Consider the following 22,859-nt stretch of genomic DNA (forward strand, 5'->3'; position numbering starts at 1 on the left):
TCTAAGTGAAGGGTACTTATGAAAGGTTAAATTCATGTTAGGAAGGATCAGAAGGGGCTGGAGAGATGGCTCAGCGGTTAAAAGCGCTGGCTGCTCTTCCAGAGATCCTGAGTTCAAGTCCTAGCAACCACATAGTGGCTCCCAACCATCTGTAATGAGATTTGGGGCCCTCTTCTGGCATACAGGCAGAATACTGTATACATAATAAATAATAAGTAAATCTTAAAAAAAAGGGTCAGAAATACAAGGTTTAAAAAGATGATTAAGGATGACAGCAAAAACAAACAAAAAACACACACACAGAAACAGAAGCCAGCTGTGCCGAGGTGACAGCGTGCAGTAGCCTCAGTGGTGGTTTTTGTTTCCCATAATAAATGGGAGGGGGCGTTTCACATAGTGAACGTGGGGTTTAGGCACAAAGTGGAAGTGGTAGTGTTTTGGAAAAACGTTTCTCTCCTAAACATTCTCTGACACTTGTTCGGAGAAGTCTCTAATTCTGAGTGCCCAGGGGAGCCACCCCGGGAAGGTGAGGCTGGCAAGGGTTGGCACACAGGGTACGTGTGTCCTCCTTGTTCTACTCCTCTCACAATATAGCCCCAGATGGCTTTAAACTTGGCCTGTGGCCCAGATTAGCCTCCAGCTCAAGAATATCCTCTTCCAGCCTAAATACAGCCATGAATCACCGGAGCCAGTTTGGGCAGGTCATTTTACTTGTAAATTAGGGATGAAACTGCAGTACTGTGGGGCAGCTCAAAAACCTGCTCACAGAAGTCTGCTAGATGGAAGCTCTTGGAGCAGAAACCAAGAGGGAGGTAGCAAGGGTTCTTTCTCCCCTCTACTTCTGTTAGCCCACCTCACCTCTCTCTGCCTGACCTTAGGACCTAATTCCCACAGTGTAAGAATCTGTCACGAAAACAAACAAAAACACAAGCACAGCCACTTGTTTCTTGAGTGTCCTGGGTATGGAGCTGCCTTTCCCCACCCTACCCACGCCATTGCCCCTAGCTTGTCTAGTGGCCAGTCAGTCCTTGAGCAAGATCCCTGTGGGGCTCAGGGGCTCACTGACTCTAGATTGGTTTAGTTGAAGAATGGAAAGGTGTTGTTCTGGGAATAAGATCAAGCTAACTCACAACAGGTACCCAAGGCCTTACCCTTTTCCCTGCCAGATGGTCCACAGGTGTGCTCTCCCTAGATATGAACCCTACCATCATGTAACACTACACTACACAACACTACACACACACACACACACCCTTCCTTCTCTTTCCAGCAAGTACCTGTGGCTCCGCCTTGCTTGCTGCTGTATTAGTTACTGTTGCGAACATGGATGAGCCCTTTCCTTTCTCTGAGCAGGTCTTGGCTTCCTTTAGGCCATGTGTTTTGGCGGTTTGCTTTTCCTTAGCACATTAAGAGTAGCTCTGTTGAAGATGAGGCTATTTACCAATGCGTGGCAGAAGAAAACATGGGCTCTTATCAGGCCAGTATCCACATGGTGTAAGGCCATGCTCAGCTCCTAGGAGTCTACAAGGTATGGCTCTGTTGATCTCTGAAAGTTCCCAGAAAGACGCATCATTGCTTTACCTCTGGCCAGCAGGCGGGTGTGGACCTGTAAGGCCTTCAGTCACAGATTGAGTGCAAGGGCCAAGAGTGAGTTCTTGGCTCTTAACCCAGTTCTGTCCAAATGGTGTGTTCTGAAAAAGTCATTTTTTGGGCCCTACCTACCTCAGTGATCCCCAAGACTCTTGATCAGTTTCTGGGGCAGGATCTAAGAGCTTGCTTTTGAGCATCTCCTAAGCTTCCTCACTGCCCTTAAGGCTGACAGGGCAGTTGGAGTCTCCTTCCTTAGCCCAGCCGCAGCTCCTGTAGCTCCTTTCTCTGCTTTCCCTTGGAAGCCTAGAAGGACCAATCAGGTATCAGGAATAGTACAAGTTCCCTTATGGGGGGGGGGGGGGGGGGGGGCTTGGGGCCTGTGGCAGGTGAGAGAGACTATGGAGATGTCAAGCTGGCTTCCAAGAGGCTGTGAGGAAAGGCACACTGTATTTAACCTAGAGGCTGCCGCAGCCTATATCCCACCGAAAGGCTCATCCAGCAAAGGTGCCAGCTAGGACTCTTTCCCCTATGCTGCCTCCATTACTGGTAGCACTATGATAGCTACTTCAGGGCTGTGGAGTCCCTAACTCCAGGTGAGCTGGGGTCATCATCTGTTTTTCTCTGCTACCTTACTATCCTGGGTTTCTCAACCAACGTTGTGTAGAGCCACCTAAGTGTAGGCTGAGAACTGTCATCCTGGCTGGCCACTGCGCTGCACTTTCTCGTTTCTCCACCTTGTTTCAAAAACAAAAACCAAAAATCTTATATAAATGTCTTGCTTGCACGTACATACGTGTGCTATGTGCATGTCTAGTGCTCTTGGAAGTCCACACAGATGCTGCGAATTGAACCCAAGTCCTCTACAAGAGCAAGGGATCTTAAACAGAGGCTACAGGCACCCGGCATTCCTACTCTTCCCTTTTCCAGCCTCCAGTACCCAGCAGCACATAGACACTTGCCATGTAGTTTTATCATGCTCTGTAAAAGCAAAACCCAGACAACTACCTCAGCTAACCTTTCCCTGTCCCACAATGACACCAGACGGGAAGGGTTTTGTGGGAAGGAAAGTCCATGATGGAACCACACATACTGTCTCTTCTGTGCTCATACAGGAATAACACTAGGGTCAGCAACAGGATCCCCTGCAGGCTGGGCTCCGCCTTTCCCCATCAGCTCCAAGGGTATAAAATATGGCAGAAGACTGGGGGCTGGAAACAGTCCTGACTTTAAAGTATTCTGGAAAATGATACAGTCTTCTTTGGTTGGGAGTCACCTAAAAGTTTTGTTAGAAATAAACATAAAATGTGGGAGCCAAAATGATTGATGCTTTAAGTTCAAAGGCAAACAAGGGAGAGGAGTAAGAATGCTGACACAGCAATTCTAGGCCTTTCTGGGGAAGATGCATTCCAAATGTTACGGATTATATGTATGAATCTCTACTGCTGAGACCCCTAGCCAGAGAAAGCAGCTACCAGCAATGACACTAGTAGACTAGTGCAGAAGTGTGTGAGGAGTGCTGGGAAAGCCCAACAGGACACAGACACCAAGTCTGACTCGGGGCTCACCAGAGGTGGAGAGCAGCAGCAGAGGCTGGCCAGGAGCACACGCCAGAGCTTACCCATCAATGCTGCCACCAAACCACTCATCCCCACTCCCACGTTGGCCACAACTAAAGCACAAGCCACAGGAAAGCTTAGAAACCATTCCTTTCTTTATTAAACATAGCTTGCAAGTGATAAATATTACAAAGTTTTTTTCTTTTAATCCTTTCTCCAAAAATTAGCTTATTATTTGAATCTTCACTGCTGAAATGCTCAGCAGCCTGGGAAACAGATGGGAGTGTATTCACCTTTTGAAAACCAGTTCCTATTGGTCTTTTGTTTTTTTCATTTTATTTCCCAAACACAATGCAGAAAATTAGAATGAGTTTAAAAAAGAAAAAAAGAAAAAAGGAAACTTAAAAGAGAGTTGTGCAAAAGGGTCTTGTTCCCTCCCACCCACCCTATTCAGGGAAGGCCGTGGCCATCCCACCTCCCTGCTCCCCACCACCCACCCCAATCTATCCTCCACCTTCACCAAGGCTGCACCCACCAACCTGTTTTCTCCAGGCTTTAGTGGTAATAACTTGAGAATAACAACACTCAGCCCAGGAAATGAGGGGATAAATTGGGCCTCGAAGGAGACAGACTGTGGAACAGTTGCCTTTGGGGTTCAGATGAGATCTGAGGGAAGGAAAAATAGGGGCTACATACGAGCCCTACTTGTTACCAAGATGAGGGAAATTCCACATCCTATAGCTCACAGAGACAGCAACTAGATTACCAACCTGGGGGCATTTGCTGGTTAACCACCCGTAAGAATTGTGATTGTGAAGGAGGCTTGGAGCCTGGTCACAACATGGCTACAAACACAAGGGCCAAGATGCCATCAGTCCAACACCCTGCATCACTGCCACCTCTCCCAGACCAATGTGCAACCAGGGGGCTGGCAACTTTCCAAGGACATTGTCACACAAGTTAACACTAGTATGTCACTTTCATTCCCTCCCTGGTTTCTCAGCCCAGTGCTTCCCTCACCTCAGGGTGTTTTTAGTTTTCTGGCAGATGGGGAAAGAATTGTGGAATTTTGAGCATGGAGGCCAGTGGTTTTCTCCCTCACTTCACTGGTTGAAGACACCAGCTCCACCCAAGCTCACACAGCAAGTCAGCAGGCCCCAGGTCACACTGCCTCCTTGTGTCCTAGATTCTTAGTACAGGCCTGGACCTGGAGCCCTATGATTCACAGGAGACAGCCTCAACTCAATCACATATCCTTAAATGGTTCAGACTGAACTTCCTTAGGACAATTAAAATTCTTTCTTTCTACTATTCTACTATCTCCTGACAATCTACCCTTTTAGAAGTCCATGAGGTTCTTTTCTGAAGGGTGGGGGAAATCCCTTGCATAAGAAAGCTTTCACACTGGATTTCGTTATATAGGTATATTGTATATATGCTGATGCAATCAGAGGGGGAAAACAGTGCAAATACAATTACAATTCATAATAATACTTGGTTTCAATGCCCCCAGGAACTGCCCCATTCCTCGGCTACCTCCCAGCTTCCAGCACTTTCCCACACTATCAACCTAATGCTGGGGGTAGGAAGAGTGGGCAGGCTAGGGCAGGGAGTGGGCTCTGCCAAGGCAGTGCTGGTGACCTGGAGAGATTACTCCAGGGTGGGGAGGGCAAGGCACAAAATAGGGGTGGGTGGTGGGGGAGGTGGCATCTTTAAGGAGGGATGGGGTTGGAGCAGCTGCCAGTCTCAGTGTGCTGGGCCCGGCCCACTCCTCTCCCCACCCTCCACAGTCCTGCCTCCCTCCACCCTCCCCTTCCCCAGAAACCCTTTTGCACGGATCATACACAAACGGGCACATTACAAAATGACATAACACAGTTTCACAATATCCATGGCTAGGGCTTTTTTTTTTCTCTTTTTCATGTTTTTTTTTTTTCTACACAATGTACAATTCCTTTTAAATGGATCAAGAAATAGCTTATATACATGAATGAGTCCTTGTTATAACATCTCGGCAGCAAATATCGTAAGCTAATGAAGATCTTGATGGAAAGGAAGGGAGCCTAGGATGAGTGGGATAGGGGCTGTGGAGAGAAGGGTTATGCCTTCTAGAAAAAAGGGGGAAATGGGAATGGTTGGGGAAAGGAACAAAAGTAAAATATCAAGAAGCATCTTTACAAAGCAGTTCTATAGCTAATTCCTTTTAAAGGGGAAAGGAAAGGTAACCAAGGCAGGAAAACATTTATCTTGGTGTCTTTAAAAAGAAATGTCTACCATACATATATCCCAAAATGCAGGAAAAATACTTATTCAGCAATGGAGGGTGTTCAGATGCTGTGGTCTAGTGACAAAATAAACTGACAAATAAGGACTTCTGTCTTCTAATTTTACCCCAGCCTTGCCACTAATCCACCCATTTCAGGCTGCTGTGGAGTAAGACACCATCCATGAATGACTGCTTATACTGCCTCAAGGTATAGAGGAAGCTAGATTGTTCCTGTTGGATCCCCACTCTACTGATACCTGAGAGTTAAAGTCCAATGGTAAAGGACCACTGAACTCAGGGTCTTTCCTCCTATCCTTGGGGCATGAAGGTTAGTGTCTATAAGGGTCACAGCTGGAGGATGAGAGATAATTAAAAAAAAAAAAAGGCTTGGAAGGACACAAGGCAATCAGTGATGTAAAATGTAGAGGCTTGAAGAAGGGGATGGGGGCAGGACCTAAGGGAGAAGATGGAAGGCTAATACTTTACCATGATTAAGAAAGATTTCACCCCTCTTGCTAATTCCTGGGAAGAGTATGATGATGGGGAAGGAGGATGAGAAATCACACCTCAGCGACTGAGCGAAGGGCCACAGAGCTACACTAGCAGCTTCTATGTAATGGACCCTGAAGGAATAGAAACAGGAAGACCCTACCTTCTCCCCTACGGCCTCAGCACCTAAACAGGCACTGAAACTATGGGCTCTCCTTGCTACCACTCCCCATTTCCATACACCTTACCTCCAAACCCTAGTCAAAGTGGCCTGGCTCCCAGGGAGAGGACCTAGCTCAGGGCAAGGACAGCCCCGCTGGACAGTATTGCACATTCTCTGTTCCTTTTAATCTCAACTGACAAACTTGGGCACCTTGTACCTCTGAGCACCTCTGAGTTGGGGGTCAGGGAGACTTAACAGAAATGGCACTTCGTCACAGGGTAGGGAAAGGTTAGACAGACATGCCACAAGGCAAGATGACTGGTAAGAACATTTAAAAAAATGGAAGAAAAAAAATCTTCCAATTTTGTGGAAGAGAACAACAGAATCAATTTATTCAGTGCTTTCAAAGCACAGAGGGCGAGGAAAAGATGTAAGAATATATCTTTATATATATATATATAATTTTAAAATAATCCCAAACCCAGCTCCATTAGCCCCCCTCCCTCCCCCACCACTTACAGTCAGGGGCACCACATTCCCCAGAAAAATACTTAAATGACCTGCTCAAACTACTTGTTACTAGCGTCTAGCTTCCAGGTCATTTCACCACTCGGGGAGCCCAGACACAGCTGTCTCTCTGCTCCTTTATTAAGTGCTCAATAAATTTGAAGGAAAGGGAAGAAAGAAAAAAGCCAGGAAGACCCGTAGGGCCAGTATAATCACCCACAGTGGCACTGGGGTACTGGGAAAGAAGAGAACAGAGTGGGGGGATTGAGCTTGATCTAGCTTCTTTTCCCGCCCTACCCCCAAATTTTATGGGAAAGGTGTGTAGTTTGGGTGTGTTGTGTGTATAATTTTAAAAGTGCCTTCTTACTTTAAAAAAATTATTTAGTTTTTAAAAATAAAAATGAGGGAAATTCCACAGGTGGCTATCAAGGGCAAAAACATTATAAACTCCTCATATGTCTTTGCTCAAAGCGTCCCCAGTGCACTCTGACGGCCTCGAGAGCTGCAGAGGCAGTGCGTGTACACTCTGAAGAAAGCGGAAACCCTTCAATTCCAGGCTTCTCTTACCTCAAAAAACAGCTTGGTCCCCCACGCCCCCTTGCCACAGTGTGGACAAACAGGATGTTAACCTCCCTAACCTCAGAACAGCGACATTGCACAATTCAATTTATTCTCTACATTAATAGTGCCAAGGAAAAAAAAAGGCAAAATGAACAAAATCTTGGGGAGAGGAGCTTGGGGGAAGACAATCCTCTATAGCTGAGGTCCAAAGCTGGTTTAACAAGCTGCTTGCCTCTGAGGAGTTGGGTCTACAGCCAGCACAGCAGAGTCAGAGTGGAATGCCGACCTAAGTGGAGGCCTACACCCATTACCTCTCAGCACTCAGAGGGCACAGGGACAGAAACGTGTGAAAATCTCAACCGTTGGGAGAAACCTCTTCTTCCTCTATGTCTAGTTTCCCCTTCTGTCACATGATTCACATATACCTATTCCAACTTCTAGAAAACCCAGCCACCTGCAGTGTGGACACATCCAACTACAGTTAGAAGGAAGATGAACACTTGCTAAACGGTGTGAAGATGTGATGAGAGACAATTTTACAAAGAAAATAAGATAAACCATCTCAAGATAATTGGCCTAGAACAGACTTCTGTGTCCTCACTGGGGTCAGGAGATTCATCTTACTCTCCAAGCACTTGGAAGGCCAGGACCTGGCTGCAGCTTTCTCTGGGACACTAATGAACGTATGTAACCTCTCCCCCCATATCTCATGCTTTGTTAAATCACAGGCAGTTTTTGTTTTAAGCTTTTCCCTCTCGGCTCTGTAACTCATTGTCACAGAGCTCAACTTCATTACTAAAACAACGCCTCCTAAACTCTCCAGGTCCTGACTGACCACAGCTGGGATGCTATTCCTACTTGTCTGATGATGCCCACTCCACAACTCAGGTTAAGTGCACTCAACATCTCTGTCCCTAACATTCTCAGTTATTTCCTATTGGCAGCTGAGGAGCCACTGCAATCTGCATGTGATCACTGAATTATATGTGTGTGTATGTGTGTGTATATATATATATATATGTATACATATACATATATATATATATACTTTTTTTTTTAAAAAAGAAGGAGGGTTAGCAGAGGGAGGTAGGGAAATAAAGAGAACAGAAAACAGAAGATGGGGGTTAACCGTCTACAGAACAAAGGGAAAACACACAATATAATTAAAAATGATAATAATTATAGCATAAAACATACTTTAGAAACACATATCAAAGGGCTTAAATTCTCCCCAGGACCCCATTCTGACCTCTATCAGAGGCAAAGATCCACCTTACTGTTAAAGAAAATTGAAGAGAAAAGACAGAGCAGCAGGAGAACAGATCGCAGCAGTGTGAAATACAGGGGAGGTGGCAGGGCAGGGCGTGTATTTTCTTGTTGATGTCTATTTTTGTCTTCTGTTTTTTTTCAGTTTTGCTTTCCGTGTATGGTAGGCACCAGTACAGGCACTGCATGCGACGGAAGTTGGGGCAATGGGAGAAATGGGTAAAGGATTCAAGGATGGGCAGTACAGGTGGAACAGGCGTTATTTCTGCCCACTGATGGACTGCGATATAGACCTGGGGGGGATCATGTCTAAAAGGTATTCACGCTGCCGGTCTGCCAAACTTGGGGCTTTATGTCCTCCAATGCCAGTGTTCAAGTATGCAATGTTGACACCTAGATTCATGAGACAAAAAGAGGGGACAGGTATTAAGGGAAGAAACGACACCCCTGTTGTCCTATCCCAGATTGCAGTTAGAGATGGGGAGGAAATATCTACAATGGCCTGCACTTCTCTGCCTCAGCTAGCTTTGTTTCAGCAGCAGCTATCCTCTCACTGCTGAGCTGCAGGGAAAGAATGCCTCCACAGACATCAGTCCTATCAGGACTAATGAACAGTCTTATAGCACAATATAGAAGAAAGAGTTAAACCTTCATGACAGAAAAATTATTGAAATGGAGAAACAATCAATGATCTGCTCTGATTTTGGGACCAATGAAGCGTGGAAAAGAATCCAATCATTCATGCTGGACGGCTGACCCTGCTGTTCTAGAACTCACATGCTCAATGAAAGCATACCAGAATTAAATTTATAATGGTAGAGACCATTTTACCAAAGTCTTAGTGCACTCACGACTTAGTAAAAATTCATTTGCTGAATAACAAAAGAATAGTTATGGCCCAAGAACCGAGAAAACAGAAAAAAGGAACAATGGTGTCTAAAGGGGTTACTACAGATTTGTGCATAGGTGCTAGAGATGGATCAGTAGCTGATAGTAACACTTTTAATCCTAGCACTGAGACAGAGGCAGGAGGATCTCTGAGTTCCAGGCCAGGCTGGTCTATAAGGGTGAGTCCAGGACAGCCATGGGTACACAGAGAAACCCTGCCCCCCCTCCCCCTATCCCCAAAAAACAAAACACAACAAAACAACAACAAAAAGCCAAACAAATAAAGGAGTACTGGCTGTTCTTTCAGAGGATTGAAGCTTAATTCCTAGCACACACATGATGGTTCACAACTCTAATAACTCCAGTTCCAGGGGATCAGACACCAGACACGCTATTCTGGCCTCTGGGGACCAGGCATGCAAGTGGATATAGTACATGTAGTACAAGTACATGTAGGTGGGACACTCATACTAAAAACAACCCAAAAAAACAAAAAAAGAAAAAGGAAAAAGAAAAGATTTGTATACTATGGCTGAAGAGAGCAAGCGCTCAGCCAGCAAAGTGCTTGCCATGCAAACAGGACCTAAGCTTGATCCCTAGCACCTACATAAAAAAGTCAGGTCTGGTAGTGCATGCTTATAATCCTAACAACGGGATGCAGTTCTCTAGAATTTGTAGGTGAGCTTATTTTATAAGCTAGAGGAAAACAGGAGACCCTATCTCAAAAAAACAGGTGGACAGTGCCTGAGGAATGACACTCAAGATTGATGCCTAGCCTCTCCGTACAAGTACCCATACACACATGCACCCCCTGTGCACAAAAAGAACTGTACACTAAAGCTAGGTGGTATACACCTGTAATTCCAGTACTTGTTAGTTACAAAGCAAGCTCAGAGCCAGCTTGAGCTATACAAGATCATCAGAAAAAAGACTATCTACTAATTAGTAATCCCTGTGAGCTATGTCCTGAAATCAACCCCTCTTACCTGGCATACCAAGGAGGCCACCTGGCACAGACAACTGGGGTGCCTGTGCGAAGTTTGAAAGCATGGATCGGGCAGATGTGGGAATGCCGCGCTGGAGGCTGCTCTGGGGCTGTGGAGCCTGCAACAGGGGAACAGGATGGTTGATGAAACCTTGCCATTACAGAAGTTCAAAAGACCCAAAGGAGTAAAAAGAGAACAGAATCATTTCCTGCAGGAGCACAGCCCCTAAGAAAAAGCAGGGTTGTGGAAAAATTCCTCACCTGCCGCAGTGTATGATGTCTCATGATGGTCTCCTGTTTACTGACACTGGATACAGCTGGAGCTGTCGTTGGGGAGAGTGCTGCCTGCTGCTGTAATCGCTGTTCAATTTCCTGTTGGGAGTTATTAGATGAGATTAAACAAGACAGCACCTAATTTTCTAACTAGAAAACCAAGGGTTTATTTCTGTAATGATGCCAGCTAGTTAGAACATGCAGAAAAGGTGAAAAGTTTGGTGGTATGGCAACGCCGAGATCTCCAGGTACAAGCAGCCAACAAGCTTATAGATTAAAAACATTCCCTTCTCTCTAGAAAGCTGGCTCTCATGAGGACAACTGGAGGACGATGGATGGTAATGTAATTAAAACTAATGAATCTTTGAGGTCCTATCTATTTCTTTAATTTTTAAAGAGATTCATTTATGCATTCATGTTTGCATGTAACTACCATACAGTGCTGGAGATTGAAACCAGAGCCTCAGATATGGGAAGCAAGAGCTCTACCATTAAACTAGTATCTTATTTTTGATTTTGGCTTATCTATTTTCCACAAGGCTCATGATGCTATCTACTTAAAGGACTCTGATAGTTAGTGGAGTGGGAAATGGAAAAGGACCTGAGCATCTTCAACACATCTTTCCCTTTGAAGATTCTATTAGGAAATGCTCACACACTTCTATTGCCACTAATGTTTACTGGGTTACTTTATCACTTATTCTTTTGTCATTTAACTATAGATTGCATAATTAAAAGTATGCAGCAAATTCCTTTCAGCAAAATCCATTTGTCTGACCAAAAGTAGAGATTAGAGGACCTGGATGTTGTAGCACACTCCAGTAATGCCAGCTCTCAAGAGGCAAAAATGGGAGAATCAAAAGTTCCAGGCCATTTAGAGCTAATGGTGAGACTTTCTTCAGAGCTATTAAAAACAATCATGATCCAAGCCTTCTTTCTGTTCTTTAATCTCAGTTATTTGTACATGGTATTATGAAAACAACCAAATGATATAAACGGGGCAGAGTAACAAAAAAGGATTATATTGTTTTGTTTTTTTAAGAATGGGTGTTGGCAGAGGCAGGCGGATTTCTGAGTTTGAGGCCAGCCTGGTCTATAGAGTGGGATCCAGGACAGCCAGGGCTATACAGAGAAACTGTGTCTCGAAAAAACCAAATCCAAAAAGCCAAAAAGCCAAAAAGCCAAAAAGCCAAAAAAAAAAAAAAAAAAAAAAAAAGGTGTCTTTACCTAATTTACGCTGGCCTGGACCTCTGTGGACCAGGCAGGCTTCCAACTCAAAGAGATCAGCTTGCTCTGCCTACAGAGTGAGGGGATTGAAGGTATGCGCTACCACACCCCTTTCCCCCCTTCTTTTCTTTTAAAAAGGAAACTAGGTTTTCAGGCCCAAAACCCTTTGGGAAAACCAAGCCTGTTCAGATGACTGTGCAGGTAGGAGTCAGAGTTCTCACCTGTTCCTGCTGTAGGGCTTTAACGAAAGCGTTTTTCAGCCGGTTAGTGTGTTCAGCTTTTAGAGCCTTTTTCTGGTTGGAAGTCATACACTGCTCACAGAGGATCTTACCATTCTTTTCTTGCTTCCAGTGAGGGGTGAAATCTGTGCGGCACTGGGCACATACAAAGGGTTCGACCCTCAGAAGTGAGGCACAGTTTTTGCCTAGAGGCCAAAAGAAAGAACAGTTAGTGGTTTCTCACCTCTTCTGTTAGTTTTCATTAAGTGTCTTTCCCACAAGTTAATTTTGTTAACTTAAGAGACAACACAAGGTCGGTGAGATAGTTGAGTATGTGCAAGTCTAAAACAACTGAGTTCCATCTTTGAAACCCATATAAAGGTGGAAGGAAAGAAGTAAATTCACAAAGCTCTCCTCGGATTTCATAATGGCAACAACATGCCACATTTTTGGCAACTTCCCATTCTCTTCTCCCTACTTAAAAGAATTAACAAATTCAAAACGAGAAACAGCGGTAGCACACGCCTTTAATCCCAGCACTTGGGAGGCAGAGGCAGGTGGATTTATGAGTTCAAGGCCAGCCTGGTCTACAGAGTGAGTTCCAGGTCAAACAAGGATCAGAGAAACCCTGTTTCGAAAAAAAACCAACCCCCCCCCCCCAAAAAAAAAGAAAGAAAGAAAGAAACAACCAAACCAAACCAAACCAAACCAAACCAAACCAAACCAAACCAAACCAAACCAAACCAAACCAGTAGTTAGTTTAAAAAGCACTTTGTTGCCCTTACAGAGAGGACTGGAGTTTGGCTATGTGCACCCATACAGTAGCTCACAACCCATCATAACTGCAGTTTAGAGACTGTGATGCACTCTTCTGAAAGATTATCTGAGTGCACCAGAAAACATGGTAGACACATATGCATGAAGGCAAAAACAAATTAAATAAGTGAATCTAAAATTTATATAAGTATTGTCTTATTTTGAGATACAGTCTCACTATGTAGATTAGGCTGTCCTAGAACTCAGTACATAGAGCTGGCTGGCCTTAAACTCAAAAATATTTTTCCTGCCTTTGCCTCCCTAGTGCTAGGATTAAAGGCATGTACAACTTTAAATGGTCTTAAAAACTTTTTTCAATATCATTTAATAAATACTTTGGCTTAATAATCAAGAGTAGCTGGGAGGCTAGGGAAGGAGGCCCCTGAGTTTAAGGTAAGGCTGAGCTACAGAGTAAGGCTGAGCTCTACCTGGTTATATGGTCTTAAAAAAAATCTTATAATAATAAAAATTAGAATCAAAGAGATCCACTTAAACAATGCTTTCTGTTTATTTTATTCATTTATTTTTGGTTTGTTTTTTAAGACAGGGTTTCTCTGTGTGTTTCTGGCTGTTCTGGAACTCACTCTATAGACCAGGCTTCAGAGAGCCACCTGCTTCTGCCTCCCAAGTGCTGAGATGCACCACCACACTTGGCCCTCTTTTTTTTTTTAATTTAAACTTTTATTTCATGTGCATTGGTATTTTGCCTGCATGAATGTTTGTGTGAAGGTGTCAGAGCCTCTGAAACTGGTGTTACAGCTATGAACTGGCATGTGGGTGCTCAGGAAGATCAGCTAGTACTTTGAGCCATCTCTCCAGCCCTGCCCTCCCCCACTTTGTTTCTTAATACTTTATATATTACACTTTCCCTTCACATACACACATTTACAATATTCTGTTATCAGGGTCTGAATAGTTATTTTGTAAAGATTTTTCTGAGATACGATTTTACATTGTAGCTCAGGCTGACCTAGGACTCACTATATAGCTCAGGCTAGTCTCTGAATCACAACACTTTTGCGTGGGTATTCCAAGTGCTGGAAGGAATTATAAGCTACTTTACCTGGCTGAAATTAAGGTACCCTATAATAAGATAAGATCCATAATCAATTTCTGGATCACTCTGGAATATATAATAATGTTTTATCTAAAAAGAAAAAAAAGCGAAAGAGATGGAAGGGAAACATATGTTTTGTTTTGCAATATATTGTTCCTCCAATGTAAAGTCCTCTAGGGACTTTCCAATACTGTTTGATATTTTAAGCTTAATAACAACTTAAGACCACACTACATGGTGTCAGATCTGGTTCAGTACTGGGTTACAATGTTCATGCAATGATGCTTAAGTTATTTACATTTGAGTGGGTGAGTGTGTGTGTGTGTGTGTGTGTGTGTGTGTGTGTGTGTGTAGTGTTTTCACTATAAACATTAAAAGGGTAGGGACTGAATATATAATAACTCCAAAGTCATAAACCATAAATTCTATTTGTCTAAAGTACAGGCATTGCATGTGCTTTTCATAGCAGCACTTTGTGGAGGCCAAGCAGGTTCAAGCAAGGCCAGCTTGATCTATACATAATGAGTTCCAGACTAGCCAGAATTATATGGTGAGACCCTGTCTCAACAAAAAAACAAAACAAAACAAAACAAAAAAAGGAACTAGATAATCTTCTTCTCTTCCGGATAAGCAAGTAGTCTACCAAATGAACTGCATCTCTAGACTGTACTCTTTCTTTTTAAGATTTTCCTTATTTTTGTGTATATGAGTGGCTTTGAAATTTTCAAGACAGGGGCTCAGTCTGTACTCTATAAATTGGCTTTTACTTTACTATGTAGCCCAGGATGGCCTTGAACTTGGAGCAATCCTCCTGCCTAAGCCTACAAAATGGTGGGCTTATAAGCAATGAGCTATCAGGCCTGCATTAAGAGCAGTTATTTAATACTATACAGTTCCCTGTAATACTTGTTCTCTGCCAAGAGGCTTGGCAACCCTCTGCTTAGAGACTTAATTAGAAGAAAGTGTTACCTTGGCTGTCAATGACACTCTGTACGACTTCTTCCAAGCCTACCATGTAGATAAACTCGCTATTGGCTGCACTAGGCAGGAAGTGAAGCAAGGGAGCAGGAGGTTTTGGAGGTGGTATCTCCAGGAGCGTCTTTTCCAGCTGTTTTCGAAGAGCCAATTTGGCTGCAGCCTGTGAGTTGGCGGCATCACTCATGGCACTGGGGCTAGGAAGTGGTGAGGACACTCTGTTCACAGTCCCTGGCTGAATATGGGAGGCAAGGTTCATATAGATGGCAGAAGACGTTGTGCGCTGACAGGGAACAGAAGAACTTGACTGCTGAAAAGGAATAGGGGACAGGTGGCTGATAAGTAGGAGACCATCGTAATTTCTAAGGGAGGTCATTACTTGATCCTAGTATCGACTGTTTAGCTCTTTAAAACAGGAAACATTTAACTTCCCACTAAAAGATAGTCCTGGTACATAAGAAACAACAATGTTGGCACCCATGAGCTAAACATGTTTGAGAGTGCAAAGATGAGGGACGCTTTCAGGCATGTACCTATGCTTTTTGCCACATCTTCTCTTTTTCAAATCTACATTTATTTTTGAGAATTTCATGTGAGTACTAGAGTACTAAATTTCTATCACTTTCATCCCACTCTCATTTCTAGATTAAGATATATCTCTTTTTCTTAAGATAGATTTTAGCTATGCTCTACAATATACTACTTTTTCTACCACCTTCTTCATATAATTCCTTAAAGCATCCATTCTAGGGAATGCTCTCTATTCAAATCACTCTTGTCCTCTATATACAAAAACTTAGAACCTGTATCTCTTCTGTAGAAGAGCCAATCAAGGCCTTTTCTGCCCCACTGCAGTGCTCACCCACTCTTACCGGCTGGTAGCTGATGGCAGGACTCATGTTAGGTGCTGTGGTGCGCACAATGCCAGGCTTCGGTGGGCCCCGTTGGCCCTGAAGTTGGGCTGGATTTGGTGCAATAACACGTTGAGACATCAACATGTGTGGGAGGGTGGTGTTGGTTGCTGAACGGATGACACTGTGACCCTAAAGGGGAGAATGGGAAAAGACTCACAGATGACATAATACCCCATAAAATGCAAACTGAAAACCCTGCTCATAATGGTCCCAACTAGAACCATGGGGACACACTTGATAATTTCAGGTAACAATTAATGGAAGAAATCTACCATCACTCTAGTCAAAATAATTTTAAGGACAGTTCATTACAGGAGGCTAACAGAAACGAAGGGTGCAGTAAGGAGAGGGCAGCAGGTCAACATACAAAGACAACAATGTAGAGCACTAAAATCACTAAGTTCTTTTCTAAAGTAAAACATATCAGCAGCTAACAAACCTAGACCAAATGCACAACTTAAGAAACATGTCAAACTGCCACCAAATACAGTTCATAAGCTCTCTTTTAAAAGCAAACAAACCAGGGAGCGTGGATGCAGTCCCCACTACCACAAATTATGCAGTTGAGTTTCCCCGCATTTGGGGAAATCACAGGGGTCAGCACATCCAGAGTGCAATGGATAAGCCTCAGTCTGGGAAAACCACCTTCATGGTCATGGTGTCTCCCCCACCAGGTAAGTATAGTTAGTCAAAACATTTTTTTGATTAACTTATTTTCATTTTATGTGGATGGATATTTTACCTACATGTATGTGTGTGCACCACCTGCTGAGGTCAGAAGAGGATGTCAACTTCCCTGAAACTACCCTTACAGGTGGTTTTGAGCTACTATGCGGGAATAGGAATAGAACCGAGGTCCTCTGCAAGAGCAGCAAGTGCTCTTACCTCTGGTGCATCTTACCAGGCCCTTGAACACCACTAAATGCTGATTTAGTGGCCAGAAAGTTCTTTAAAATGTTTATTGTTTTAATGTGTATTGGTGTTTTGCCTACATATATGGTCTATGCATTATACATATATATATGTATAATGTGTATATATATATATACACATATACATATACACCTTGTGCCTTCAGAGACCAAAAGGGTATTAAATCTCTTGAGACTAGAGTTACATGAAGAAAAGAAGCTCTTGCAGGTGCTAGTAATTAAAACCAGGTCTAATGGAAGTGCTCTTAGCCAAACTAAGCCATCTCTTCGGCTCTGACTTTTTTTTTAAAGATTTATTGTATGTATATGAGAACACTGTAGCGGTCTTCAGATGCACCAGGAAACAGCATTAGCTCTCATTACAGATGGTTGTGATCCACCATGTAGGTTCTGGGAATTGAACTCAGAACCTCTTTTTTTTGCTAAAAAAATACGGACTGCTTCATGAATTTGCATGTCATCCTTGCACAGGACGCATGCTAATATTATCTGTATCATTCCAACTTTAGTAAATGTGCTGCCAAAGCGAGTATAGAATTCAGAACTTCTGAAGAACAGTGGGTGCTCTTAACCACTGAGCCATCTCTTTAGTCCCAATTCTGACTTTCATAAAAAAAGATTTATTTTATTGTTTGTATATATAAATACATGTGAATGATATGCCTAAAGAGGCCAGAAGAGTACTGGATTTCTTTCTTAACCTTTTTTTTTTTTTTTAAACAGGGTCTCTTTACATAGCCCTGGCTATTCTGGAACTTATCATGTAGATCAGGCTACTGGCCTTATATTGAAATTCTTCTACAATCTTTACAAAAATCCCCAAATAAAGACAAGAGTGTGCCAGGCAGTGGTGGCACACCCCTTTAATCCCAGCACTTGGAAGGCAGAGGCAGGTGGATTTCTGAGTTCGAGGCCAGCCTGGTCCACAGAGTGAGTTCCAGGACAGTTGGAGCTACACAGAGAAATCCTGTCTCAAAAAAAAAAAAAAAAAAAAAAAAAAAAAAAAAAAAAAAACCAAAAAATAAAACAATAAAAAGACAAGAGTGACAGACTTCAATAGTAAGATCCCACTATGGGCCACATACCTGTAATGTTCTCAAATTTTGAGGCTCAATCCCTTGAGCCCCAGGCCGGGAGGGAAGCTTAGATAAGCCTTGTTGTCCCACATGTGCAGGAGATGGCTGAACAATAGATGCTGCATTCTGTACAACTGGAGTCTGGAAGGGGAAACAGAAAATGAGACTGTGAGTTTGACTGTGGTGGCGCACACCTTTAATCCCAGCACTTGGGAGGCAGAGACAGGTGGATCTGGCCAGCCTGGTCTACAGAGTGATTTCCAGGACAGTCAGGGCTACATAGAGAATCTCTGTCTAGAAAAAAACAAAGCAAAACAAAAACCCTAGAGGTCAAATTCAGATACGTTCTAAGCTTTTAAAATTTCCTTGTGAATGTAAACAACAAATGAACCTTAAGTTCCTGACAAGGAAGAAATATGAGAAAAATGAAATTAATACTTTTTGGATTTTTCTTTTTTGTTTCTTTGAGCCTGGATCTTGTTGTGTATAGCCCAGGCTGACGTGTAGACCCAGCTAGCCTCAGAGATCCGTCAGCCCTGTCTTTCAAGTACGTGTCACTATGCCAGGCCTTGTCTCTTTTCAGACACCGTCTCACATGGCCAGTTTAACTCCTTATAAAAAAGAAGCATTTTTTTGTATATGATTGTTTTGCCTTCATTTATATCTGTGTACCATGTATGTGCCTGGTGGCTGCATAGGGCCAGAAGGCATCAAATTCCTTGGAATTGTACTGACAGCTGGTTGTGAGCTGCCATGTGGGTGCTGGGAATCAAAGCAGCCTCTGTACAAGAACAGCAAGAGGGCTCAACTGCTGAGCTGTCTCTCCAGCCCCAGAACTTAAAACTCGTGATTCTAACTTTACTTAGCATCACAGATACACACAACTATGCCAAAAGTAAGGTTTTTCTTGATTAATGCTAAAGGGTAAAACAAAACAGAATTACTACTTTTTAATCTCCATACTTGTAGAGATTTTTAAACACACACACACACACACACACACACACAAACCCACAGAACCAGACAACAGTCCACAAGGCTAACTAACTCTACCTGGGGTAGTACCATCTCAAACTAGACTTTTTTTCCTTTTAGAAATACCTTTTGGACCACATTCTCTTTCTGTAGCTGACTCTGTCTCAGTTTCTTTAAAAGTACCAGACGAGCTTCTTCCAGTCGTAGCTCATCCCTCAACTGCTTGATTAGCTGCTGCCGCTCCTCAATGCCTTTCCCCTAAAGAAATATAGAGATTGTAAGTCAGCAACAGCAGCAGTAACCAGAATCCTTTCCTGCAAGAAATGATCTGTATTTCTCTTCTGAAACCTTCTTATATAAGAAGCAGAAGTGAAGAGATGATTCTATCTTTGTAGTCCATGCAGAGCAGTATTCAGGAGGCAGGTATGCAAAAAGTACCTGTGACTATATATAAAGGCCAATCAATGTATTCCTAGCAAAAATATGACTGACAAAAAGGAAACAATATTTTCTTTTAAAATAGCCTCTAAGTTTTTGAAAATCATGTTTGATGTAGATGTATAAAAACAAGTAAGAATTCTTCTATATTCTGGATAATGTAAAGGAAATTACCACACCTAAGGATTTACTTTATGTGACTTAAATCACAAAGTTCAATTTCATTTTCTAAAGATGAATTATACTGAATATAACTTCATATACATTCATATACATGCTTTAGCTGTTTAGTAACAGCTACATTTTAAAGGGCACGTTGTGAAGAATCAGCACGAACACTTTATCAAATAGGTAATTATTTACATCCCAAACGCAAATCAAAACAAAAATACAAAACCAAAACCATGGAATCAAGAAAATGGAAGGAACATGAAATAAGAGTAGGAGTAGTAGTAGTAGTAATAATATGACGAAGAACAACAGAAGAAAGAGGAACTTCTTTTATTTTTTTTACCTTAAACATCTCTAGGTTGGCTGCTTTGAGTCTCTCTTCCATCCGGGAGCTGGATCGGGGACTGGAAGCCTCATTATCAGACAAAACAATTATGTCTGGGGAAGGAGTTAGCCTTCCTCGGTCTGGCTCACTGGGCGAGAAAAGGAGAATTACAGTATTTCCAACAGTGACAGTTCCTTAAAAGGTTAAGAAAATATCTTCACTACAATGAACAAAAAAAATCCAAGGGAACTTAAGTCTGTCCTGATTCAGGAAGACAAAGATAAAGATAAGTCCTAGAATAAAGATACCAAGATGCGAACAATGGAAAAACCTTAGCAAAATATTTTAAAAATATTTATTTATTTATTTATTTATTTATTTATTTATTTATTTATTTATTTATTTATTTATTTATTTATTATGTGTATAGCATTCTGCCTGCATGTATGCATGCCAGAAGAGGGCACCAGATCTCATTATAGATGGTTATGAGCTACCATATGGTTGCTGGGAATTGAACTCAAGACCTCTAGAAGTACAGAGAATGCTCTTAACTTCTGAGCCATCTCTCCAAGCCAGCAAAATATTTTTCTAAAATATTGTCAAGATATGCAGGGACAAAAATACAAAGTGATGAAAAGCTTTAAAAATTGGGGGATGAAAGGCTAGAGAGTTGGATTAAAACTTAAGAGTTGGCTCTTCCACAGGACTCAGGGTTAGTTCTCAGGACTTAGGACTGCTCACAATTGTCTGTAACTCCAGTTCCATGAGACCTGATGTCCTCTTTTGACCCTCATGGGAAGCAGGCATGCATATTACCACATGACATACATGCAGGCAAAATACTCATACCCATAAAATAGTTTTTAAAATTGGGGGGGGGGCAAGAATTAAGGTGGAGGTTAAAAAGATAGCTGCCTGGTTTCCAGAGGACTCAGGTTCAATTCCCAGCACCAACATGGTGGCTCACAATACTCTATAATTCCAGTCCCAAAGGATCTGACAGTCCCTTCTGGCTACCACTGTATGCACATGATAGACAGATAATCATGCAAACTAAACACATACACATAAAAATAAGAAAAAAAAGAGGAGGTGGGGTAGAGGAGGGAGGAGGAGCAGAGAGAGAGGCGGGGAGGGAGACAAACACAGACAGACAGACAGATTTGGTGTGTTGGTTCACACCTTTAATCCCAGCACTCAATGTCAGTCTAATCTACATAGGAAGTTCCAGGTCAGTCTTAAAATTAAGATAAGTGCTCTAATATCACATTTTAATTTACAACTGTTCTGCCTATATCACAACATTGAGCTGTCACTAATTATATTATTAGTTATTTAGAGGCTTCAAGAAAGGGCAAAGCCAGTAGAATGTAGTAATCTACTTGAGTACTACTGATGGACAAAAAGGAAGTTTTAGGGTTACTCTAACCCTAAAAACATGGTTCTCATTAAGTGACACTGTATCCTGTCGAGAGTGCATCACAGAGAGGCAAAGGATGGTGTGAACAATGGCTTGAGGATATTGACGGTACCAATTATAAAGTATACAGCCTCCTGATAAGGATTAAACCGAAGACAAACTATCAGAGTACCTTTGCTGAAGAGAAACGATCAAGGAACTACAACTACTTTTTTAAAAAAAAATTATTTATTTTATGTGAGTACACTGTCACTCTCTTCAAACATACCAGAAGAGGGCATCAGATCCCATTACAGATGGCTGTAAGCCAACATGTGGTTGCTGGGAATTAAACTCAGGACCTCTGGAAGAGCAGTCAGTGCTCTTAACCACTGAGCCATCTCTCCACCCTCACCAGGAACTATTTTAACATCTAAAATCCTTCACATGGACTTTTCTCTTTTCTTTTCTTCTTCCCTCTCTCTCCCTCCCTCCTTTCTTTCTTTCTTTTCTTTCTTCTCACACTGACTTTTCTTATTTCCAAATCTATTCATTTGGTAACCCTTGTTTTTATATTTCTGCAGCCCAAATATAAAGAATCCTGAAAAATATAATTCTTAGATTCCAAAAACAACAAATGTATCTCCCATCTCTCCTAATTCTTAAATGTTTGTGAGACAGGGTCTCATGCAATTGGCTAACCTTGAAATGCTGATCCCCCTGCCTCTATTTCCCAAGCACTATGATCTCAAGAATGTAGCACCATGCCTGGATAAATTTATTTTTCCCCTTTCTTTTTGGCACTGAGGATAGAACTCAAGGCTTCACAGATACCTAAGCATGCCTTCTATTACTGAGCTTCAGATACAGCTTTTTGAGATAGAATAGTTGGGAATATATAAGTCTCTGCGAGGTTGGTGTGCTTGTGTATCTTAAAGATAGAACCAAAAATCCAAAAGCTCACAGGTCATTACTTGTACAACATACCTATCCTCTATTTTCTTATGGTATTTGTATACGTTTGTGTTATTGGGAATCAACCTAGGATTCCATGCATGCTAGGTAAGTAGTCTACCACTAAGCAAAATTGCTAGCTCCAAGAAGCTTTTTTATGCTTATAATTTTAATTTAGTGTGTGTACATGCAGGTACATATGCGCCAGGGTACAGTTGTGGTAGTCAAAGAGGTCAGTTCTTTTCTCCTGACATGTGAGTGTCAAGAATTAAACTTAGGTTTATCAGTCTTAGAGGCAATTGACTTTACTCACTGGGCCATTTTGCTGGTCCCTGTGGCCCAAGCTAACCTTGAACTCACAGCAAGCACCATCACCATTCCTAGTTTCACCTAAAGAAGTCTTTTAAACACAGTAGCCCTCAGTGAGATAAGCCTTTACTTTCTGAACAGGGCAAATCTGAGTTTAACATATCAGTACATGTTTAGCTGAGAAAACAGAAAAAGATGAGAGGGAGTAAGGAGAATGACTGCTTTGTGGACTAGTAATGTGTCTGAACTGTACTATAGCCACAAGTCAGACAGCAAGCTGAGAATATATAGTTACAGAAAAAAAAATGCCATTAGACAACAACAGCTTTATGAAATTCTGGCTCTGGCTACGTAAGCATACTCTGTAAAAAGCTTGTTTCTAAGGTAAAACATTCTTCCCTGAACCTTTATTGCCAAGACTGCTTACCAAGACCGGCAGAGGTATTTCTTAATGACCATTTTGGAACTATATAACATTATCAATAACTTACACTAGCAAATAACACTATCTTATGCTTAGATACAA

At 42.3% G+C, this 22,859-nt stretch overlaps 1 protein-coding gene and 2 non-coding genes across 5 annotated transcripts in view; all 3 read right to left on the reverse strand.

Moving 5' to 3' along the window:
• Positions 1-4,869: 4,869 nt before the first annotated feature.
• Gatad2b (GATA zinc finger domain containing 2B) overlaps positions 4,870-22,859 on the reverse strand; it is a 75,702-nt gene continuing 57,712 nt past the window's right edge. For 2 of the 3 annotated variants that reach the window (XM_052179929.1, XM_052179927.1), the window contains exons 3-11: positions 19,687-19,816; positions 18,861-18,992; positions 17,769-17,900; positions 15,710-15,880; positions 14,832-15,147; positions 11,993-12,195; positions 10,533-10,643; positions 10,273-10,390; positions 4,870-8,791 (exon numbers count right to left, since the gene is read on the reverse strand). In XM_052179929.1, coding sequence (XP_052035889.1) covers positions 8,658-8,791; positions 10,273-10,390; positions 10,533-10,643; positions 11,993-12,195; positions 14,832-15,147; positions 15,710-15,880; positions 17,769-17,900; positions 18,861-18,992; positions 19,687-19,816 — 1,447 coding nt within the window. In that variant the 3' untranslated portion in view covers positions 4,870-8,657. The remainder of the gene's footprint in view (positions 8,792-10,272; positions 10,391-10,532; positions 10,644-11,992; positions 12,196-14,831; positions 15,148-15,709; positions 15,881-17,768; positions 17,901-18,860; positions 18,993-19,686; positions 19,817-22,859) is intronic. The other variant, XM_052179928.1, reaches the window with a different exon arrangement.
• LOC127683842 (U1 spliceosomal RNA) lies at positions 16,273-16,433 on the reverse strand. The gene has a single exon (XR_007977639.1). It is a non-coding gene; the product is annotated as a U1 spliceosomal RNA (small nuclear RNA).
• LOC127683833 (U6 spliceosomal RNA) lies at positions 17,110-17,212 on the reverse strand. The gene has a single exon (XR_007977633.1). It is a non-coding gene; the product is annotated as a U6 spliceosomal RNA (small nuclear RNA).

This window comes from Apodemus sylvaticus, chromosome 4 (assembly GCF_947179515.1).
Source record: "Apodemus sylvaticus chromosome 4, mApoSyl1.1, whole genome shotgun sequence".
Classification (NCBI taxonomy): Eukaryota; Metazoa; Chordata; class Mammalia; order Rodentia; family Muridae; genus Apodemus; species Apodemus sylvaticus.